At 33.8% G+C, this 17783-nt stretch overlaps 1 protein-coding gene across 2 annotated transcripts in view; it reads right to left on the bottom strand.

Moving 5' to 3' along the window:
• Nucleotides 1-3408: 3408 nt before the first annotated feature.
• DAZL (deleted in azoospermia like) overlaps nucleotides 3409-17783 on the bottom strand; it is a 15388-nt gene continuing 1013 nt past the window's right edge. The window contains exons 2-11 of one of the 2 annotated variants that reach the window (XM_077750885.1): nucleotides 12042-12188; nucleotides 11677-11768; nucleotides 11078-11129; nucleotides 10593-10656; nucleotides 10365-10504; nucleotides 8717-8788; nucleotides 7942-7992; nucleotides 6805-6918; nucleotides 5634-5732; nucleotides 3409-3601 (exon numbers count right to left, since the gene is read on the bottom strand). In XM_077750885.1, the coding sequence (XP_077607011.1) occupies nucleotides 3548-3601; nucleotides 5634-5732; nucleotides 6805-6918; nucleotides 7942-7992; nucleotides 8717-8788; nucleotides 10365-10504; nucleotides 10593-10656; nucleotides 11078-11129; nucleotides 11677-11768; nucleotides 12042-12188 (885 nt within the window). In that variant the 3' untranslated portion in view covers nucleotides 3409-3547. The remainder of the gene's footprint in view (nucleotides 3602-5633; nucleotides 5733-6804; nucleotides 6919-7941; nucleotides 7993-8716; nucleotides 8789-10364; nucleotides 10505-10592; nucleotides 10657-11077; nucleotides 11130-11676; nucleotides 11769-12041; nucleotides 12189-17783) is intronic. The other variant, XM_077750886.1, reaches the window with a different exon arrangement.

Below are 17783 nucleotides of genomic sequence, written 5' to 3'. Positions count from 1 at the left end.
TCTACTACCAAATGTACTGTCTACAGATGGAAAACTCAGAGTCTTTGATGATGGGTGGTGAGGAATTGCTCAAAAAGATTCAGTTACACACAGAGAGACATATTACACGTAATGTTGGGAAGAGCTAGATTATACAGTTATCAAGATATGTGCAAGAGCAATCCTCATCTAGAAGAAGTGTTTCAGGGATTCTGAATGATCATACTCAACAGCTGGGCCTATTTGCAAGACTTGGTCAATGGAAAACACTGCCGCTTTTCTCCCCCTTACGGTCCCCCACTCTCTACTGCCGACTCTGTGAAAGCAGAGTGGCACACTGCCTTATCGCTGCTGCTCCTTATTACCCTCAAAACACAGCAATGAAAGCAGGCAAGACGATTAAGCAATGTGGCAGCTCATTTTTATGAGTTTACCTTTAAAGACAACCCAGAGAATTTTAGAGAAGTGGATAGAGGGCTTTACAACTGTAGGGAACTGCTATGGAGTATGTATTTTTGAAAGTCAACAACTTCCCTGAGTTTAAGAGTGCTAATCAATATTAAGTAATTATTTTGAATACAAAGGTTACGTGTTCTCAGTGGGGGAAAAGCACACAGATTACACTTCTTACAGGGGTGACTAACGCTTTTGGCATCATCTGATTGATGTCATCACTTGCAGCAAGTTACCAAGTGCTGTGTGAAATTTCTTTTTCAAACTCAATGACTTGGTTTTGTGTTGAGAATTTTGTAGTAACCCTCAATTTTCAAACATGCTTAACATATCAAGCAGGTTTAAAGTAACTGTTTAAGATATACGTAATCTAGTTTTAGGGTCTTAAAAATGTTAGAAACTGTTATTTAGCTTGGTCAGGGCTAATCAAATATTCTGGAAAATGGCCAACACGTATGTATGTGTGTATACATACATATGGACATTTAAGGATTACTAATCTTTAGCAAATGATTACTTAACATCAAAAGTCAACCTTTAGTGATTCAGAAGGCACTGTTTATCTTATAGAACCCTAATAAACATTTTTCTGGTAATGAGTCCATTAAATACAGCATAGGAACCTCCAAAGGGAGAATTTTCTCTCCTCTGGCGCCTCAGCTTGTAGAACTGGGAGTACTGGAGCGTGGGTTATAACAGGTGGTAAGTAATGATCTTTTGGATACATCCTCATGAAATAAACGCAACACGAAAAACTTAAGCTCTATGATGGAGAACTGCAATATCCCCAAATAAAAGGGTCACTGAGGTTAAAGTGCAAAGTATGTAGTAGACAAAATATTTATAGAGTCCAAAAGAGAGGGACCTTGGCTATGAAACTAGTCACACAGGACTTATCAAGCATTTGCACTAGGCACTGCTTTATTGATGCATGGCATTGGAACACAGTTAACTATTTCCAATTCAATCTAAGAGGGATTATTTTCTCATGAAAACCTACCTCTTAATTTCATGAAAAAATGCAGTAAAATATAATATACCAAAATTTGCTTGTATAAGCTAACTCTACCAGATTAATAAAGTAAATAGTACTTATACTTCTGAATTTCAAGGATCTATACCTTGTCACATACTACCCACCCAACTCCCCACCATTTCTTTAGATGATATGACACGAATAAGTAGGTCAAAAATGCACTTGGAAAAAAAGTTTCTTTATTTCTACTTATTCATTTATACAAAGACAGTTTCAACAATATGTAATAGGAACACACTTTTAAAAAAAAATTAATTCTCCATTTTGAAAGGTTCAGGACTTTGTCTCTGTTTTTCTACCTTACTCTTAAATACTTCAGTCCAACAAAAAAAGCAGAAAAATAAAGTTTATTCTCTTAACTTTTATTATGGTCAGATTGGGATAGTTAGAATTGTCTCTTTCGAATTTAGCTATCATTTAGAGTAACCTGAAAATTTATTCACAGAATGATACATGTTAAGAAAGTTAAAGCAGACCCCCACCCCCCAATACAGAGAATTTTTTAAAGGACAAATTTCAGGGCACTTTCAAATTCTGAGGCATAAGAAAGCCCTCTGGGAATCCTTAAAAGACTCTTCCCTTTGATACAGAGTAAAAATTATTAGGAATTATAAAGCAACTATGGGGACTGATAATATGGCCCATGATAGCTGCCTTAAGTTATAGATAAATGGAGTCTCCATGTTTTAGTGAAGGGACCAACAAAAGAAAGGGCAGGAAGCCACCTTCAACTCATTTCCATGGCAGGTCAAATGATGCAGATACAGATTTCCCTTAGAAAGACTTTATCCCATTGCCACCTTTCTAAGGCTTAGCCCTCAAACTGCTCTTGTTGCTACTTCTCTCCTTTACATCACCTGTTCTAGGAGCAAAACTCCTGGAAGAATGTTGCTACAGACTGGAAAATCAAGACTGTGGGGATAAGAAAGGGGCTCTATTGGTCAAAATACACATCTTACAAGGAGACCAGCTAATCTAGAAATGGACTGTTCACTCTGACTCTAGTATATTCTTGAGCTATGCTTACAACCTAAGTTTAAGTACTTAAACATCAAAATTACTTTGACTCTTCTAAGCATATTTTACTTTTAAAAAAGGAAATATACTAGGCTAACAAGCAAAAATAAAAATGTACTGGTTCTTCAACAAGTAACTAATATTCTAATGTTTTTATAGAAACAATTCCTTTCAGATACTCTGATTAGCCTTTAAGTGACATAAAAAAGTTTCAGAATTCTTTAATATCAATACTTTGCACAATTTAAAATATAGCCATTAAGTTTAGCATTTCAAGGGAAAAAAATATAAGAAAAAAGGAGAATGGTAACCCACTGAGAAGTTTATATGCCAAGTAAAGTTTAGCTTGTCTTGGATTCTTTACAAAAATTAGGCCCAGAATTTTAGTTCTCCTAATTACTATCCCAATCAAATAGGATATCTATGTGTGGATTCTAGTTACAGGTAAGTATTTTGAACTAATAAACACAAGACCCACTGATTGGACTCTGTTTACAATCTGTTTTACTGGGTTAGACAAAGACTTCAATAAAGCTAACTATATATTGAGTTCCACTGATTAAAAATGCGGTTTTCAACACTCTGTTTTTGTGGTATATTTCGAGACAAATCATAAATGTAAAGAACAATATTGTAAATATTGTACTGTTCACAGGTAGTTGTTGGAGAAGTGAATGTTTGTATTCAAAGTATCAAAATTCTGACCTTTCAGAACAGGTTTTCTAAAACAATTTCCTGACAATCAGCAATTGCTTTTTAACTCTTAAAATGTCAATTTCAATAAAAAATATCCTAACAGATAAATCTTAAAGTTATTTCTTTCAGTCTCAATTATTTTTTACTTTCAACTATATATTTAACACAGAATTAGTTTCTAAACAAACATCTAATGAAGAACAGTTTCAATGTAAAATAAAGCTAGGCAATCTTAACTTGTCTAAGAAAGTCTGAGTGTGATTTTTAAAAATTCAGAATTAAACTTCAATAGTGAAAAACTTTCAGTCTCCTCTTAATATTCAAAACCAGCAACTTCTCATGAGACTAGAAAGTTAGCAGAAGGGATCAAACAGATTTAAGCACCGCCCGACTTCTTCTAAAGTGATGCACTCTTTTATCCTAGAAAAGACAGAAATAAGTCCTTTTTATTACTTCACTGAAAACTTTCGTGCTGCTGCTATGACCTAAGATCATTGCAAAATAGTTAAAGCATTCATTTTGGGTTTAAAAAGCTATAAATGCTGAGAGAAAAGTAGTCCTTTTGGGGAAGCATTCTTGAACTTTAGAGTAACAATTATACCAGTGACTAGTTTTATTCACTAATTTAATTTAAAAAAGAAATCTCAGTAAACTCAGAAACAGAAGACTTGGAGTCAATGCCATTTTATGAAGATTATTAATTAATTATTTGGCAGTGATTCCCCCAAAGACAGCTGGTGGAAAACATATATAATTTTTAAAAGTATAGTTTTTACTAAAAGAAGTGCATCTGACTGAAATCACAGCTTGAGAAAGTACTACACTTTGAACTAAAATTTTATACTTTTAGGTTAAAAGACTAAAGGTTTGGCATATTTAAAGGTATATCCTTAACCCGTGATGAAAATGTCTCATTCTTTAGGAAATGAAGAGACAAAAATATATGCAAAATTTTCCTTTCACTTTATGTTGCCTGCAGACGTGAAGATAGAAGGAAGTAAGGCTGGGGTGCCTGGTTAGCTCAGTTGGTTAAGCACTGGACATAAATTCAGGTCATGATCTCACAGTTTGGGAGTTCAAGTCCCACTTCAGGTGAGCCCTGCTTCTCTCTCTCGGCCTCTCATTCACTTGTGCCCTCTAGGGAGGCAGGAAAGAAGTGAGGCCTTACAAAAAGGAATGGAGTTGACACTATCTTTTCTATAAGAGCTTAACTGTGTCCTTTTCCTAGAGATTAAATTCAGCTGTCATATAAAAAAGACTGATTTCTGGAAATTATGTAACCTTTTACGTAATCTTTTATATAACAGGCTAATATCCTATCTAGGTTTAAGACCAGAAAGGTGGTCACAAATTCAAGTATCTTCAGAGATCAGATAGGACATGAAAGATTATAAAGACAAGACAGAAACAGTATATACCCTGCCTCAATGCATTCAAATTCAATAAATATCCATACACAGCCATACTTCATTTTACTCCAATCTCATATATGTGTCATTTTTTGCAAATTAAAGGTTTGTGGCAACCCTGCACTGAAAAAGTCTATTGGCAGCATTTTTCCCACAGCAACTGCTACCTTTGTGTCACTGTGTTACATTTTGGTAACTGTCATATTCCACACTTTTGTTATTGTATTTGTTATGGTGATCTGTGATCAGTGATTCTGAGTTGCTGAAAGCTTAGATGATGGTTAGCATTTTTTAAAAATAAAAAAATATATACATTTTTTAAATATTTAGAGAAAGAAAGAATGCAGCTGTGTGCATATGAGCGGGGGCGAGGGGGAGAGGGAGAGCTGGAGAGGGAAGGAAGGAGAGAATCTCAAGCAGGGTCCACTGAACCCAGAATGCGATATGGGGCTTGATGTCATGAATTTTGAGATCATGACCTGAGCTGAAATCAGGAGTTGGACACTTAACTGACTGAGCCCCAAGTGCCCCAGGAATAAAGCATATTTTATTTAAGATATGTATACCATTTTTAAAAATATAATACTATTGGACACTTACTAGACTACAGTATAGTGTAAAGAAAACTTCTATATGTAGTGGAAAACAAAAAACAAATTAATTTGACTCACTTTATTGTATATTTGCCCTGTTGCAGTGGTAGGAAAGTGAACCCAATTGAGATCTCTGAGTTATGTTCTGCTTTGAGTACCTAACATTCCCTCTTTTTTCATTTGGTCAAGCCAATATTCTCTTTCAACTCTCTTCTTTCACAAACCTTTTCAACTACAAGCTTCTGCTAAAGATTTATTCCCTAAGGACAAACTAGACTAGATCAATGTTTGAGCAGCATAATGGCCAGGTAAAAATCACAGAGGTTTTCTGAGTTACCAACGTCAAATGCCAAGAGTTCAATTAACCAAATGCGCTATGCAATCTCAAAATACTTATTATACAGAAACAAAGATACCTCACATCTGACAAATATACTGTTCTTTTTATACCTTGAAGTAGTCATCTTGAGTAACAACAGAGTTTCTCAGTCTGTTCTCTGGATTAAATAGACAAGATACCACAGTCTGTATGCTTCTGTCCACAGATTTCTGGAAAAAAAAGATGTTTTTCCAACAATTTAAGGACTATTCCTTTTACTCTAACAGGCTTTTCAAAGGAAGGTAACATTTGACAGGTTACATTTTCGTGTAATTCATTACATGTCAGTATGTAACTTTTCTATGAAATTTTAAAAATATTTTAAAATCTTAGTGATAGAGTACTGGTTATAAAGTTCAATTTAGTAAAACCCTCAAATATGTTAAGTTTCTTTCATTTTTCCTAAGATAAAAAACAGTGATCTTCAGCATTTGAAGAAAATATACCTAGGATAGAACCTGATATAATTATTTTAATAATTTTTCAAATTCTAATCATGAATCAAATCAAGGAATTTTTTAACTGTATAGTTCAGCAGTTCTCAAAATTATTTTTTTCCACTGAGAAACACATGGACAAAGTAGTTGATGTGATGGGAATGTGCACACACACTCCAATGGGAATCCTTCAATGTTATTATGCACATTCCCACCTATTCAACAAAAACAGGAGAATTCAAGGATGAGAACACTGTTATTATATGAATTTGTTCTAATGATAAAAAAGGAAGAAACTCCAACTATTTCAGTTTTTCAGTTATTACTAGTGACTCTACCACTCTTGAGAGCTGCTTCCATATATCATGTTATGAAAAAAATACCACAGATAGTTGTGTATTATATTCAACTCAGTAAATGTTTAAACTGGTTAAAAAAAAGAGTAGGTATAATTCATACTAATCTCTCTTTTGAAGAGAGGATTCTTGAGGAAGCGGTCTACTGCATCCCACCAAATTATGTTCATACGCATTAAAGTATGTTATAAAACACAATGAAAATACAATAGAGGAAAGGACTACTGAATCAGAAACTATATGTAAACACTGTGAAAGTTTGGAGTGCCTGAAGTTTCATCAACTTTTACATAAAATGCCAAGTTATTAGTCAATTACTTAAGCTTTGTTATTTTTGGCTTCCATATTTAAATTTGAAAAAGATACTTGCATCTCAAAGGGCCATATATAATAAAAACTTTAAAAAATATTTATGAAAATATAAACAGAATATAAAATAAGATGTTTGCCTTTTGTGGGCCATTTCCAGAGGATGGAGTAGCTTCATGAACTGAACATTCACTTTGCAAAACTTCAGCTCCTGGATCAACTTCATTACAGTGGTAGTTAACAGTGGTATAAGCCTATATTATGAAAGTATGATTAAGGAGATGTACACTAGATACATTTCTAAACAATCTATTCTTCAAAATAGGTAAGCTGGTGTTGAGCATTTAAATGTGGCTTGTACTGAAGCTGAATTATGTTATTTCATATTATACTGAACTGAACAGCAGAATTGTAGTAAGGGAATCTTTTATTTTGAAATGTCTTCTAAACTTCAACATAATCAGAATCAAAGCGCTCTAAGAAAAAATAACTCCAGGGGTGCCTAAGTGGCTCAGTCAGTTGAGCGTCCAACTTCAGCTCAGGCTATGATCGCATGATCTGTGGGTTTGAGACCTGTGTCAGGCTCTGTGCTGACAGCTCAGAGCCTTGAGCCTGCTTTGGATTCTGTGTCTCCCTCTCTCTCTCTGTCCATCCCTGCTGGTGCTCTCTCTCAAAAAGAAACAAACATTAAAAAAAAAGAAACATTAAAAAAGGAACTCCAACATCTAGTAATAGAATGAGAATTTCTCAGTGCCTGAGAATTTGAACTAATGTTACATCATTCAAAGGTCCAATCTTGATGAAAGGCAGAAGGTAACAAACGATCAAGTGTTATAGAGCTAACGCCCTCTTTTGTGTTCTTATATATACCATCTAACAGTAGCAGAGCAAAACATTTGCTTCTCTTCAGCAGATTTTCTTTTATGAATAGAGAACTAGAGACAGATTTAATACGAATTCTAAATTCACTAACTTAGAATTAGCACAAATATTAATACTATCTTTCTTGGATTACACATAATTTAGCACCTGTTCTATGCAGAGCAGCCATTGTCTTAAACCACACAAAAACCAAGTGAGAAATGAAAAGCAGTTTCTCCCATGGAAGAATATATTTGGGTGAGATTAATAAAATATAACACAGAATGTGAAAGAGAATTTAAAAATATTCCAAGGCACATGTGAAATGGCAGAAGGACAAGAAACATATGATAGGTAAAATGAGAAAATATTTTAAATAAAGAAAAGGAAGTATATGTTTGGTTAATTCCCCTTACCGGAGGTATAACATAACTCCTTTGCTCCCCAGCAGGCCACTGTGGTGGCATCTTAAAAAAAAAAAAAAAAAAAAAGGAAATAACAATTAGTTAACCATTCTTACACATTTTCACAAACATGAAAGATAGATAATGTTGAGGTATTTGTCCTGCTGGTTCCTTGAACTTGCAGTAAAAGAAACAGAATGGAAGAAAAAAATACTTAATGTTTCTAATACCTAAGGAGTTTACTGTTATTTTATATATAAACCCTACCCTTTTCTCAATTTTTTGGTGTTAGCTTTCAAAAAAAACCTCAAAGAATTTGAGAATTTAACGATCATGGGCCCCATAGAAATGATCATATCTATGGTCAGAAATTCAGAGAACTACTACTTTGTAGTAGTCAGCTAAAATAAACACTACCAAATACGACTGGAATTCAATGTTGGAAGAATGGAGTTATTTTATTTCGATCTATCCTCCTAAAAAAGCTTATAGAAGTCCGTTTGGATATTTCAGCTATTTGACAGCAAAGATAGAAGAATACATGTTGAAATAGAGGACACTGAATCTTATAAAACAGTGTAAGAGAAACCTTTTTGCTAAGTATATTCCTATCAAAGTATCTTTCTCTTATGTCTAAATAATTAAAGGTCCTAATTCTAGACTAATTCTAACTTTCTTTCTTATTTTAAGCATATTCAACTAGTTTAAATGACAAACTATTAGGGAAATTGATATAAATGCCTCAATAATACCCCAAAGTAAATTATTTTGTTCTCTTTTAAATTACCTGATAATTATATACAGGCAGCTGATATCCAGTGATAACCTGAACTGGTGAACTAGGATAAGGAGGATATGCCTGAAAATTAAATTTATAGAAAGTATGGGTTAACATGGAAAATTCTTGAAAATAATAAATACTCCTATTACAGCAAAAAAAAAGAAAATAAATTATATTTTTCTATGTATGAATACAGAATTCTACTGGAATGATTGGCTTCATGAAGAAAAATTCTGTTGAGGCGCCTGGGTGGCTCAGTCGATTAAGCGTCCAACTTCGGCTCAGGTCATGATCTCGCGATTCGGGTGTTCGAGTCCCATATCAGGTTCTGTGCAGGCAGCTCAGAGCCTGGAGCCTGTTTCAGATTCTGTGTCTCCCTCTCTCTCTGCCCCTCCCCCGTTCATGCTCTGTCTCTTTCGGTTTCAAAAATAAACTATAAAAAAAATTTAAAAAAAAATGAAAAATTCTGTCAACTGTTATTCTTTTCGAAGGGGAAAAGGGACGAATGAGGGAAGAGACTGATTTTCCCATCTACGTTTATCTTATTTGTATATTTATCCCCACCCAGTTCTTCCTTACACTGGTGATAGGGCTCTAATTAAGATAGATTTCCATGTTAAAGTTATGTTAAGACATCTGTTGTTTCTTTGTAGAAATATTTTTAAGCAGTTTTATATTCCTTGACAATATCATGGAGTAATGTGTAGTCCTCCTACACACTTCATGGCTCTTTCTGTATTTCATTTCTACTAGTTAAGGGCAGTATATAACCCCAAAACTGAAAATAAAAAACAGTAGAATGCTTTTCATCGTTCAATAAATATTGATTAAAAACATCTATATAATATCATACACGAATAAACCCAAGTTAAGTAATAGCTCACAGCACATTAGGAACAAGTAAAAGGCTTTTATTCTAACCATGTTTAGAGCAAGAAAAATAACAAAAGGTGTAATACCCTACATTTCAGATGGATGGAAAATGCAAACAAACCAAAGACATTACTGAACCACTTCGCTACTATTTTTCTTTTTCTTTTAAACTGAAGAAAGTAGAATGAAGAAAATCAGTGTTATTCATCATCAATAGGAGACAGTAAATATTTTCAGTTCCGTTTCAAATATTCAAGTATCCAAACACATTATATGCCAGAAACTCAGAGAATTTACAAATATAGTTAAGTCATCAGAAATCTATCCATTCTAGAACCAGAATACATCCAGAAGTCAGGAATCTATGAGAAGGCATCCAAAACCATTGCAAATAATGAATAACTAAGATTTCCAAACTTAAAGAATAAACCAGGCAAACACATGAGGAAAGGTCCCTTCAAATATTTAAGGAGTTATCCTATGGTGGGGGGGGGAATGAATGAGATATGCTCTTTGTAGCTATAGAGATCAGTTCTTATATAAAGACAAGCAGATTTTAGCTTGGTGTAAGAAACAATACTAAGAACAACAGGTTCTAACAAAAGTAATAGATTTCCTTCCCATCACTCATCCCATATTCAGAGATAGTATTATCACTTATTATGGAAAATGTGCACCTGATTTGAGGGTAAAAAGTGAGACTGGCTTACTTTTAAGGTGCCCCCATCTATAAGATCTCCAATACTATTAAAAAGAAAAAGGAATGTTATGTAATTCTTACCTGAACATACTGGGTTATAGGATTCATCATGGTTGGAGGCTGCATGTAAGTTTCAGTGTTTGGATTGCTCCAGACACTCTGAAACGGTGGTGGAGGAGGAGGATTAAAAACCAAAGGACGCGGCTGCACATGATATGCACCTTTTTCAAGAATAAAATGAAAACAAGGCCTACTTTTAGTTTCCTGAAAAGCTACACGTCACTAAGAACAATTCTTCTCCTTACTCACATAAATTTTGTTTCCTGATTGCAGGTCCCAGTTTCAGCTTTTTACCATGGAAATTTATCTGTGACTGAAAATAAAACAGTAACAAAGCTAAAATAAATTTTGAAGTTTTTACTTCCAAGACTTCGGTAAACACCTCAAGTCTTCTAAAATTTCTGCCATCAGAGAAAATCACCAGTAAGGACATACCAAATCAAAATTTATCAACATGAAGCAACCTTACCCGTACTACTTAAGTGCTGAGAGGAGTATTGGAATTTGATAAAAAAATCTTTACATTCTGTCTCTAACCTTTCCTTTGTCTAGCTCATGAAGCTAGATGTCCAGTTACAAATAAACAGGTTCTGGCAAGTTATGTATGATTACTCTAGGTTTGGATCTCAAACAGGAATTTTATTTCCATATTTTATACAAGGCTATATATATTCAGGACTCAACACTAAACATTATATCCGTAAACTAAGAAATTTTGCCATAAGATTACTTACTTCTACTATCTTCTGCACATCCACATCATTATAAAATGAAACAAATCCATAGCTATAAAGACAGATAAATAAAATATAAAAATCACCACCATAACAGTACATGGTCTAAAACTTCTAGTATTCCATGAAGTTAAGTGACAAATTATGATGAAGGATAAAGAATATACGGAGATAAACATTTTTAGAGAGGTTCTCTATAAATACTTTTTGTTTTCTTCCCCAATCTATGTCAGAATGCGTGAAGGTTAACATAGTGTGGGACATCTTTCATTAACTGAAAATTCCTATCTATGAACGTGAATTTAACTTACTATCTATTGTGAGATGGGTAAAATACGTGAAGAAAACAGCTCTTTGATCGAAGTGATTAATCCACTTAGGTAAAATAAATTAGGGTGGGAAAGATTTACATACAAACACTATGAAAATGACTACACTGAAGAGCTGGAAGCAAATTTATCCTTTATATGAAAGAAACAAAGCAACAAATTTATACAAATGTAAAAACAAAAGTTTTAAATTCTTCTATGCTACTCTATATAGATATGATAACTCACATATTTTTTGTACTTTATACTGAACATGTATGGTTTACTCACCCTTTGGACACACCAGTTCGATCCGTGATTATCTTCACTTCTTTTACTGAACCATATCTAGCAAAGAAACTTCTAATTTCGGTTTCATCCATCTATGGAGAAGAATTTGACTTCAAGAGTAAAAATTTAGCATTCAAAATTTTCAATTACACTATAAAAAAGATTAGAAAATGTGGAAGTATCTCCCCTAAGAATCCCCAAACCACTTGTAGCTCTTGTCAAAGATATTTTTAGTCTTCATACGTTAAATATGAACCCAATTCGAAACGTGCATGAAGTACAAAAAAACCTTATGTTTGCAAAAGGGCCCAAACCCCATTACTCACTAAATATTATCTTAAATAAATAAAATAGAAATACAATACCCTAACATCAATTCCACCAACAAAAATGGTGTTTGGCATGATTTTGCCTTCTGGTAAGACATAGCCTTGGCTGGTTGTAGCTGATGAGGACTGAGTGCTGGCCTCTCTGGAGATGGTTGAGTTTGGAGTCTCAGGATTTGCAGCAGACTGTAATTTAGAAAGCAGGTATCATCACTGGATATTTAGGCAAAAACCATGCATGAGGTGAAATATAATCTTTGTATTTAAAATACAAAATATTTTCATATAAATTACTTTCATAGTAAATTGGCCAGCAATACAGCTTAGTTCAGGCTTAGGATTTAAAACAGAGTACATCAGTATGAACCCTGTGTTTCTCATCATCCATCATCTCTTATACTAAAGTAGAATACTGACTTTATACTGAGTTCGTGAACTGGAAAGTTCATATTTGTAAAAATAGTTTTTAAACTCATTCCATTATATTCCAGTAAGTGAATTTTCATTTTACTGAGTACTTTATTAAAAAGCATGGTATGTCTTTTAAAAAAGATGAAATTTAAAAAAACTGCATCAAAACATGCATCAAGGCTTTATTTTTATTTTTTTATTTTAGAGAGCACAAGAGAGAGTGAGAACATACCCGCGACACAGAGGAGAGGGGCAGAGGGAGGGAGAGAGAATCTTAAGTAGGCTCCATGCTCAGCACAAAGTCCAACATGGGGCTCAATCCCATGATCAGAGCCAAAATCAAGAGTCAGATGCTCAACCCACTGAGCCACTCAGACACCCCTACAACAAAGCTGTAAACAAATATTCTTTTACATCTTCATTCTAGTCACCAAAATTAACATGGATTTTATAATTAAATAACTCTGTGTGTTAGTATGCATTTACTTTGGAAATGGATCATGAAAACATTACTTGCTCACACATCATAACAGCTCCTGCCAAAAAAAAGGGGCTTACAATCCTTTCCCTTAGTGCTTAGGGTGTTCAAAGCATCTTTTGAAATAACATTTTTCTTCCTCACTAACACTGATAATTCTAATTTTCACAGCGGGCTGATAGATATAAATAATACGCTCTTTATTTTCAGAATAAAGAGATCTACACACGAAACGCATTATTTTTCTGGATTCTGGTCAGAACTTTATATTTAGATTTTCTACATAAGATTAATGTAAATTTTTCTGAAGCAAAATTTACTGGTAATAGTATGTTGCAAAAGCAGTCTAACATAGTGAAACAAAAACTGACTTAATTAGGAGATCTGGGTTCATGTCCTTTATTAGCTTATAAACCCCTTACTTGGCAGCTATTTATATTTGGGAAAATTTCTTTGAGAATAAAATGTGGTAACATCTGCAGATTCATTTTGTAAAGTATAATGAGGCACACCAATATAAGCTTATCCTGTTATCTGAATTTATTTTCAATAGGTTAAAAAGCTTCTTTCTTGGTTTTACCACTTACTTATTTTGTACATACTTTATTAACAACTAATTTCAACTGGAACTTTGAAGAATTAGTTAATGGCATATCCACATTTGAAATTCATTTATGAACTGCCTATTGAGGGGAACCTGGGTGGCTTAGTTGGTTTAAGTGTCTGACTCTGGCTCAGATCATGATCTCCTAGTTTGTGAGCCTGAGGCTCATGTAAGGCTGTGCTGACAACACGGAGCATCGGGCCTGCTTTGAGTTCTGTGTCTCCGTCTCTCTCTGCCCCTCCTCACCTCTCAAAAATGGATAAACATTAAAAAATTAAAACAAAAAGAAGTACCTATTGATTAAGAGGGAAGTAAAAAAGGCTGCAAGAGACATAAAGCTATTACACCTCTGTTTATGGAGAAAACAAGGGCAAAATAAACCAACTGACACATATATTTCTAAAAAGCAAGCACGGTAATTTCTATAGAAATTAGTCACAATAATAAAGTAGGTATAATTAATATTTTGTTCAATGCTAGAAGTTACTAATAAATTTAAGCTTCTACAAACTGCTAAACTAATTTAGAGACAAAATCAAAACTGTCAAATCAAATGTGTTTTGGTTTCTATTAATTTGTACACATACAACTGATTCTTGAACACGGATTTGAACTGTCCAAGTCCACTTATTCACAGGTATTTTTCAAAGAAATACTGTACAGTACTGTAAATACATGGAAGGAAGGCGGTTGATGTCTCTAACCCCTGCATTGTTCAAGAGTCAACTGTACTTGCTATTTCGTGTTTCTGTTTGGGTGCTTCTTAATTCTTTCCTCTAACGATAGTATAGTAATATTTCATAATAACACAATAGAGTAAAAATAGCCTTCTGAGGTTTTTCCATTTTTTAATGTTTTCTAATGTTAGGCTTTTTCTACATAGGACTATATTACATAATCCACATATCTGGAACTACTGAAACTTGATTACATTTCTCTTCACTAGAAACAACTCACCAATCCTTTTCGGTTAGCTCTTTCAAAAGTTCAAAACAAAAAAGCGGCTCTGAAATTCTAATAGACTTTTCTCCTTCTCAATTTCCCCTTCATTTGTGGATGAACTTTGAATAACTATTTGACAAACTAGTATTATCTGTTGTAAATGACAATGGACCAATGTTTTAATTTGGAGGTGTAATGTCCGGCCAGAAAACTGTACCAGATTATAAGGGGTTATGAAAATGTGTTGATTCTCAACCAGGGGAGATTTTGTGATGCAGAGCATTTTTGGTTGTCACAACCGAGGTGCTTCTTCTATCTGGTGGCAGAGGCCAAGGGTACAGTAAACATCCTATAATGCAAAAACAGCTTCCCACAAAAAAAACCTATCTGTCCCAAAATTTGAATAGGCTCACTCACAGTTGAGAAACCTGTAATAGCATCTCCAGAATTAAAGATGAAAAGTTCTAATTCTTATATTCTATTAACAAAAGTAAAATGGATACTTGAGACACTGAGTAATAGTTTGGGATAAAGAAGAAAAGGCAATTATATATTATAGGAAATTTGGTTTGGGATTGAGTTACTCAAATTCACTGTCTGGTTAACTGAGATATTAAACATAACATTCAGCAAGTCATCTTATTTACATCTTAAATTAAGGCACTACCATGTCTTAATCTTTAGCCAGCAGGTGGTGCTCAAAGTTAACAAAGGAAGCAAAATACTCCATTGTAGCAAGACATCAGCAGGGATTTTTTTTCAACTTCTACTGTGTGTGTACTTGTACACAATTATAATTTATATATACAACATCCAAAACCAATAAATAATATCTAATACTTTTAAACTATGGCTAAAAATACTTCACAAATTACTTCAAAAAATACTTAGACTAAAGCAAAAAGTTTGGTGTTGAACTATTAATATTAACCATCAATAGCATATGGAAGTAAATTTCATGTAAATTAAATATAAGGAGTAATCATTTTTCTTAATTATATCTTCATGTGAGTTGGTGGGTTTTGAGATAAGTAGGTAAGACAGTAAGTAGCAGGGAACTTGGAGGCCTTCGCATACACAATTCTCATCGCTGGTATTTACAGTAATACTTTCCCTGGAGTACTTAAATAATGGGAAATGACAAAAAGACGTAAGAGCTGAAAAAAACCTTACCATTACTAAAGCTCCTGGGATGTCAGCTCTTTAACATTATTTCTTTCATTCATCTCTTACACTACATGCAAGCCAAATGCAATCTATCTATAATTGACCACAAAAATGGTCTATAATTTGTAGTCACTAGAGTTATTTCATGGAAGACACAAATAGAAAAAAAGACTAATAGAAATAGGAGATGAAAATCAGAATAAAACCTTGTAAGTAAATGCAATACTGGGCTCTTAAGAAAAATCTAAACAATCTACGAACAATCCTGACAAAACTAATCAAGGGCAAGAAAGCAAAAATACACATTTGTGTTGGAAAAAAGGTGGTAGGACTACAGACAATCTTGAAGAAATGGCCAACTTTCTAGAAAAATGTAAATCTTAAACAATATTAGGAAAAATATTGGATTCCTAGCTTGGTTTCACTGGGAGTTTTTTCAAATAGAAAAGATACAGATAATTTGTGTGTGTGTAGAGGGCACCAAGAGAAAACAATTTTAGACAAAAGACTGAGTGTATGAGAAAGAAGATTCAGCCATTTTAAACGAAAAAAATTCCAAAGAGGAGAAAAAGGGTATGTCTCAATTCATTTTACAAAACTAACACCTAAATAACAAAACCTAATCAAAATGGTCTACCTCTGTCCCCAACACAGAGATTCAAAATTCCAGCAGTATATAAAAAACACACAATTAAGAAGAGTTTATGTTGAAAATTCAAGGATGGTTTATTCTTAGGAAATCTGTTACTGTAACCCACCAGCAAGAAAGCGTTTTATAAAATACACTCATCATTGAATTTTTAAAAACCTAGGTAAAAGAAGAATCTTATTCTCTGTTGATGTAGCTCTAAGCTAAAATCTGCCATAAAGAGAAACAGCAATTTCCATTGAAATTAGGAAATCAAGGCAACTCCTTACCACTATAAATGACAAAGAATATTAATGGAGTTCTTATAAATCCTTAAAAAAGATAAACATTCAAATAGAAAAGTGGACTAAGAAGTTATAAAAAAGAAATTTTGAAAGTTAATGACAAACTTCCACTTCACTAATGATTTAAAAAAAGCACATCAAAATGTATTTTCCACCTATTATTGGCAACTTTACAAAGTTTAACACCTCTATTGGGAAAGAGTATGGAGATCATTCTACACACAGAACATGTACATGCTCCATCAAGAATAACTCAGAAAGGTGTACTGTAATTTAAAATTGTTTTAAAATGGGCATAACCCCTTCACCCAGTTGTTTCCATTCCTGGCAATTAATTTCAAAGAAGTAATGAAATAAGCATGCCAAAACATTTGTACAAAAATATGTACCATATAGTATTGTTTTAATACAGAAAAATTATTCATTACAAGGAAACTTGGTAAAATAAGTAATGGTACAATCTTATATCTTAACATTACATACTTGAAATCATTTTAAATTTATCTTTGAAAAATAATGTCCATTATATTAAGTGAGGGATGCAAGATATAAAAAAGTATTATGTAGCATGGTGCAAATTTTATAAAATAAAACTTACCTATCAAAATGCAATACATGTATAAAAACAATCTGGAAGGGCATAAACACAGCAAAACTTTAACAAACACTGGTTAAAGGTGTTGGGACAGATCTGCTTTCTTACACTGTTTACTTTCAAATGAGTTAATATGCTACTGTTATAACGGGGGAAGGAGGCTGTTGGCATTTCCCCCTTTCCTCTAAAAATTAAAAAAATATATACTGTACAATTTTACAGTAACTCCGTGATTAGTACCACGGATAAGGACACAAATAATTACACAGAATAATATGAGTAAGTACATATTTTTATTTAACATTTATACGTAGTAATATAAGCTGTATATAAATTTCCTCTCCACCTCTAAAAATGGAGACTGCGAAAGATTACACTGTCAATCCACAGTGCCTAGAACACAACTGTGCCTAAAGGGTGGGTCCAAAGTTTCAGAGTTGCACCTTGTGAATCCACTCCAAGCATTTAACAAAACTCCCCGAAAAGCACACCCCGAAGAACGTGTGTTACTGTACGTACAGTTTGTTTAAATTCCTCCTTTAACGAGAGAGAAAAGCGTCCGCCCCCTCCCCCCACACAACACTCAGCCTCTCAGGTCCGCGGCTCCGCGGGCGCACGCGCAGGCCCGGCCTCGTGCGGAAATGATGGCGT

Source organism: Crocuta crocuta, unplaced genomic scaffold (assembly GCF_008692635.1).
Source record: "Crocuta crocuta isolate KB4526 unplaced genomic scaffold, BGI_CrCroc_1.0 scaffold279, whole genome shotgun sequence".
In the NCBI taxonomy this organism is placed as follows: Eukaryota; Metazoa; Chordata; class Mammalia; order Carnivora; family Hyaenidae; genus Crocuta; species Crocuta crocuta.
This window is presented reverse-complemented; position numbering and strand designations above follow the sequence as displayed.